Source organism: Propithecus coquereli, unplaced genomic scaffold (genome assembly GCF_000956105.1).
Source record: "Propithecus coquereli isolate 6110/MARCELLA unplaced genomic scaffold, Pcoq_1.0 Scaffold482, whole genome shotgun sequence".
In the NCBI taxonomy this organism is placed as follows: Eukaryota; Metazoa; Chordata; class Mammalia; order Primates; family Indriidae; genus Propithecus; species Propithecus coquereli.
In genome coordinates this window covers 2,411,553-2,416,260 of record NW_012150641.1, presented here as the reverse complement: position 1 = coordinate 2,416,260, position 4,708 = coordinate 2,411,553, and the positions used below count along the sequence as shown (strand labels likewise).

Sequence of the window (4,708 nt, the reverse complement as noted above, 5' to 3'; positions counted from 1 at the left end):
CCCGAGTAGCTGGGACTACAGGCATGGGCCACCATGCCCAGCTAATTTTTCTGTTTTTTGGTAGAGATGGGGTCTCACTCTTGCTTGCCTGAGCTCAAGCGATCCTCCCGCCTCAGCCTCCCAGAGTGCTGTTTCTACTCTTTAAATGGGTTCATTTTATTATGTAAAAATTATACCTCAATAAAGTTGATTTTGAAAGTTGGGAAAAAATAAAACCTTAGGAGCTCTATATTGTTTTCTTAACGTTAAGGAGAAAAAAATTCAAAACGATGGTAGTGCTTCCAATCTCCCAGGGCTTATTCCTCTCCAAGAGCAGACTCGTTAGGGGGTCTCTGGGGAAGAATGCCACTGCCCACCGCTACTTCCCTGTCCAGGTAGTCTAACCAGAGGCGGCTCCGTGGCTCTCCGAACTGGCCTGGCCCAGGCTGGCCTCGCAGACCCAGCGGTAGGGCCTCTGGCAGACGTCATCGTTCCACCTGCCGTCGAGGATGAAGTGGGCGCAGTCCTCGCCCCCGCCCAGCCCGTGCCCTTGCCAGTCGTCAGGCTGGCCTGGCTTCCAGTTCCTGAGGGGAGAGGACGACAGCCAGTTAGGAAGGGTGGATGGAGTAGAATTCCAGTCTGGGGAGAAGGAGCTTTGGGTCAGATCCCTGAGTGCGGAGCTGGGGGAGGATGTGGAGCATAGAAAGCCCATGTGCACTCACTGGAAGTTGGTGTCGTAGTCCGTCCCGTCCACCCATTTCCAGACTCCCTCAGTGTCACTGAGGCCCATCCAGGTGTAAAAGAATCCTAGATGTTTCTGGACAAAATTCTGGAGCAACAGAAGGGCAATGGTGACGTCTCCTCATGCCAGCCAACTCCTTGGACTAGCAATTCTAAACTTTAGCTCTTTGTTAAATCACTTGAGTTTGGGAATGTTTATCCCAATGCCCAGGCCAATTAAATCTCTGAGAGTGTGGCTCAGATGGCAGTCATTCCTGAAGCTCCTGGGGTGGTTCCAGTGTGCAACCAAGGTTGACAACTATTGCCCTAAAGGGGACATGTCTCGGGAGCCTAGTGCCAGAGCCCGCACCTGCTCCTCTCTGGAATTGATGACCACCAGGTGCGCGCTCTCCAGCTGGCAGTACTTCTCCGCCTCCGGCCAGGGCTTCCCGGAGCGAGAGAACCAGTAGCAGCTGCCCGCGTGCTCCACCCAGTTGAGGGGGCAGCAGGTCCTTTCCGAGCCTGCTGAGGCTGAAAGGAGGTAGAGGGGGCTGAGGCGCAGCCTGGCGGGCCATGGGCAGGGAAGTGGGACCGGGCACTCCCCACAGCCTCCTCACCGTTGCTCTTGAGCAAAGCCATCTGGCAAGTCAGGGAGTTCAGGTCTTTCACCAGCTGCTGGACTCGCAAGAGCATTTCAGAATGATCTGGGACACACACAGATGGGCAATGGGGACAGAGCCCTGGGTGTGGCTTCAGCTCAATGTGTCCCTCGAGCCCGGAGGCCCCCGCACGGGGCCCAGCCCAGGAACCTTCCTGCCCTCCCACACGTGCCATGCCCAGGTGCAGGGGGAGCAGCCAGCAGACCTGCTTTGAGTTGCTGCTCCTGTTTCTCCAGCCCGTTCTCCAGAGAAAGCACCTTGCCTTCCAAGCTGCGGGCTGCGGGGGAGGGTGGCTCAGCACCAGCAGGCTCTTCCTGCCCCACCTTTATCTGACAGCCCCCCATTCCACACTCTCTCGGAAGGTCTCTAACCTGCTTGCAGTTCCTGCTTTTGACCCGCCACCTCGGCCTTCAGAGATGTGACCGTTTCTTGCAAGCTGCTACCTGCAGGACACGGAGACTTGGCTCAGGACTCAGCTCCCCGCTCCCCAGCGTGGCCCCAGCCCAGAGCCCCATCCAAGCCAGGCTCACCCTGGGAGGTCAGTGCCTGGACCTCAGCCACAGTGTTTGAGGTGAAGTTGCTGAAAGTTGTTCTCAACGTCATCAGGTCCCTCTGAAACTTGGAATCTGATCAGATGGACGGCACGTTCAGAGCTAAGATGTGTTAGGTCCTGTCTGTGCCAGCACTGAGCAGGGCACCCTACATGCATTGTCCCCTTGGGTCCTCAGGGAGACCCAGTGGGGCAGGCACTGTTATCCAGTATTGCAGAGGAGGAAACAGGCTCAGAGAGGTGAAGTAATGTGACTACATAACCCAGCTAGAAAGTAGCAGAGCCAGCAGCCATCCTGATTATGGCCCAGAGCCATCTCCCCCAGCGACCCCCCACATTCCCATCAGTCAGCCCATTAATGCCGCTATTAGCACCAGCGCCCCGTTATGGCCCCTATGGCTGTTGATAGCACTGCCACTGTCGTGACCCTCAGTTATCTCTGTAACTGCCCCAGCACGGTGCCCGCCAGTGCTTCTGCCATGGTCCTCACCATCGCCCTGTCACTGCCCTACCATGGGACCCCCATGATTTCTCTCTTCCCCGCCCACCCTATGACCCTCACTCTGGCTTCCGACCACACAGATGGCGACCAGCAGCAGGAGGCTGAGGCCCAGAGGCAGCAGGAGGAGGCTGGGCCCGGGACAGAGACGCTGCAGGAAAGACGGCCCTGCGGGAGGAGGCGGCCCTGCAAGAGGGGAGGGTGTCAGAATAGGCAGGGCCCAGGACACGCCAGAGACAGGAGGAGGACAGGCCCAGGGACCAGTCCAGGGGTGACGGCTGGGCACAGATAATGCTGGGTGGGGGGGCTGGATGAGGAGAGTGGAGGGTGGGGGAGGCCCAGGCCTTTGACCTGGTGGACCAACACAAGTCCCCAGTCACACAGGTCCCTCATTCCCCTGGGGACCCACGTACATACACACACAGTGGATCATGGTGCTAGGGGAGGTCCTGTCATCAGAGCTGGGGGAGGGGCAGGAGGACACGGGGACCGCAGGGGCAGCCAGGCCCTTGGCAGGCCCACACTCACCTGCACCAGCAGGTTCACACATGAGTTCCCCTTCCAAACCCAACTACTCATCTCCCTCCACCCCTCTCCTCTCACCCCTGCTCACAGAGCACAGGGAGCAGGTCCACTGTGATCCTCCCTGTCCCAGTCTTTCTGAGGACCTTGAATCCTCTTCACACTGGATTCCCCAGAGGCTGGGGCCTGACCCCCTCCAACTGGGGGACACACCAGTGTGCCTGGGGGACATGCAGACGTGGCACGACAGGAGAAATCCTTCTAAACATTTTACGAGAGTCTTCTCCTTTCCTCTTACCATTTCTAACGCCCTGGTTTTTCTCCTCGCTCTCCAAGTACTGGAGGTCTTCGTACTTCATGCTTGGGCCAGCACGGCCTCTGCCTGGATTTCAGAGCTGAAACAGAAGCAGGACCAGCTGGGGCGGAGCTGGGCCAGGGAGGAGGCTGGGACTAGGCTGCGCTGCAGGTGGACCTATGGTTTAGGGCCAGGGTGGGAATGGGCCTGGGTCTGAGGCCGAGGTGAGAAGTGAGGTCAGGCTTGGGCTTTGGGCCAGGGTTGAGTTGAGTTTGGCATTGAAAGTGCAGGTAAAATCAGAGCTAAATTCCTTGCGAGGACTGGGTCTATCATTGGGGCTGGACTGGAGGTTGTGTCTCAGGCTTGGATTGGGATCTGTACTCATGTTGGAGCTACAAATGGAATTGGGCCTAAGCTTGGCACTGAATTTGGAAATATTAATAGAATAGAATTGAAATTCAATTTTGGGTTGGGGCTGGTGTTAATATTTCAAGTTGAAGCTGAAGTCGGGTTGAAGTGGGAGCTGGGTTAGTATTGGGGTTAGGGCTGTGGCTGGGGCTGGGGTGAGGACAGGCTGGAATTGGGCTGGTGATAGGGCTGAATTTGAGTCTTAGTTTGTGGCTGGGATTGTGGCTGCCATAATTCAATCTAGAATCCAGTGAAGGGACTAGAGCCTCAAACCTCCACTTGCTACTTCAATTTCAAACCATCCCTTATATCCCTTCCCATTCAGTGCCACCCAAGACCCTGCTTCTTATAAGATATTCCTTATCCCCTTGGTCTCACCTGCATCCCCAGCCCAGTTACCTGTGGAAATTCTGGAGGCTGCAATTCTTGGATTCACTGTACAGCAGTGACCGGAGTTGGGAAGTTGTTCAGAGTTGGAGAAACTCAGTCCTGGAGAGTTAGGGTAGGGGTGACCAAGGAGGAGCCACACTTGCAACCAGACTCCTGCTGGTCTTGTGTCTGAAAGCCCAGGAGTCTATAATCTGGGACATCCCATTTCCTCAACTTTGGACAGTAAATAATGAGAATGAATTGAAATTGGAACACACACGGAGATTGTGCATAGGGGGAGCTGGGTACGAGGCCAGCTTTTCTCTCCTCCTCCGGGGTGGGCCTATCTCTTTTCCCCTTTTTAGAGCTCCTCTGACTTCCTCATTTCCACCATCTGGGATGCGGAGCTGGACCAGAGAGGCCAGAGGTGCCATCTGTTGTTCCTCCTCTACCCCGCAACCTCCTTTCACTTCCTGCCTCGTTTGAATTTCCCAGAATCGTTGGTGTCTCTGCCATCGTACTCCCGGGCCCAGAGGAGCCCATCCTCTGCTCTTGCTTAATCCTGGCCCAAGTCCCTGGAGTCTGAACGTCCTCTGGGGCCTCAGCCATTAGCTCCCTAGCTCCAGCCTCGCTCGCCTCACTCCACTCAGGAGGCGGAAAGAGGGTGACAGGGAATAGGATTTCCTGGCTGGAATGGGAGGGGAGGA

The 4,708-nt window shown here is 56.3% G+C and overlaps 1 protein-coding gene across 1 annotated transcript; it reads right to left on the bottom strand.

The window, feature by feature from the left end:
- Positions 1-237: 237 nt before the first annotated feature.
- CLEC10A (C-type lectin domain family 10, member A) lies at positions 238-4,242 on the bottom strand. The gene is made up of 10 exons (XM_012655639.1): positions 4,032-4,242; positions 3,228-3,324; positions 2,471-2,593; positions 1,889-1,984; positions 1,730-1,801; positions 1,564-1,635; positions 1,317-1,403; positions 1,070-1,230; positions 702-808; positions 238-563 (listed from the first exon to the last, which is right to left on the bottom strand). The coding sequence occupies exons 2-10, from the start codon at positions 3,286-3,288 to the stop codon at positions 380-382; spliced, it is 963 nt and encodes a 320-aa protein (XP_012511093.1). The 5' UTR covers positions 3,289-3,324; positions 4,032-4,242; the 3' UTR covers positions 238-379.
- Positions 4,243-4,708: the final 466 nt, after the last annotated feature.

Excerpts from the sequence above, each read along its gene's own strand:
- CLEC10A (XM_012655639.1), bottom strand. The coding sequence starts at position 3,288 with ATGAAGTACGAAGACCTCCAGTACTTGGAGAGCGAGGAGAAAAACCAG. Across the intron at positions 2,594-3,227 it reads AAACCAGGGCGTTAGAAATG|GGCCGCCTCCTCCCGCAGGG; the intron begins GTAAGAGGAAAG and ends CCCCTCTTGCAG. Across the intron at positions 1,985-2,470 it reads CTGTGTGGTCGGAAGCCAGA|ATTCCAAGTTTCAGAGGGAC; the intron begins GTGAGGGTCATA and ends CCATCTGATCAG.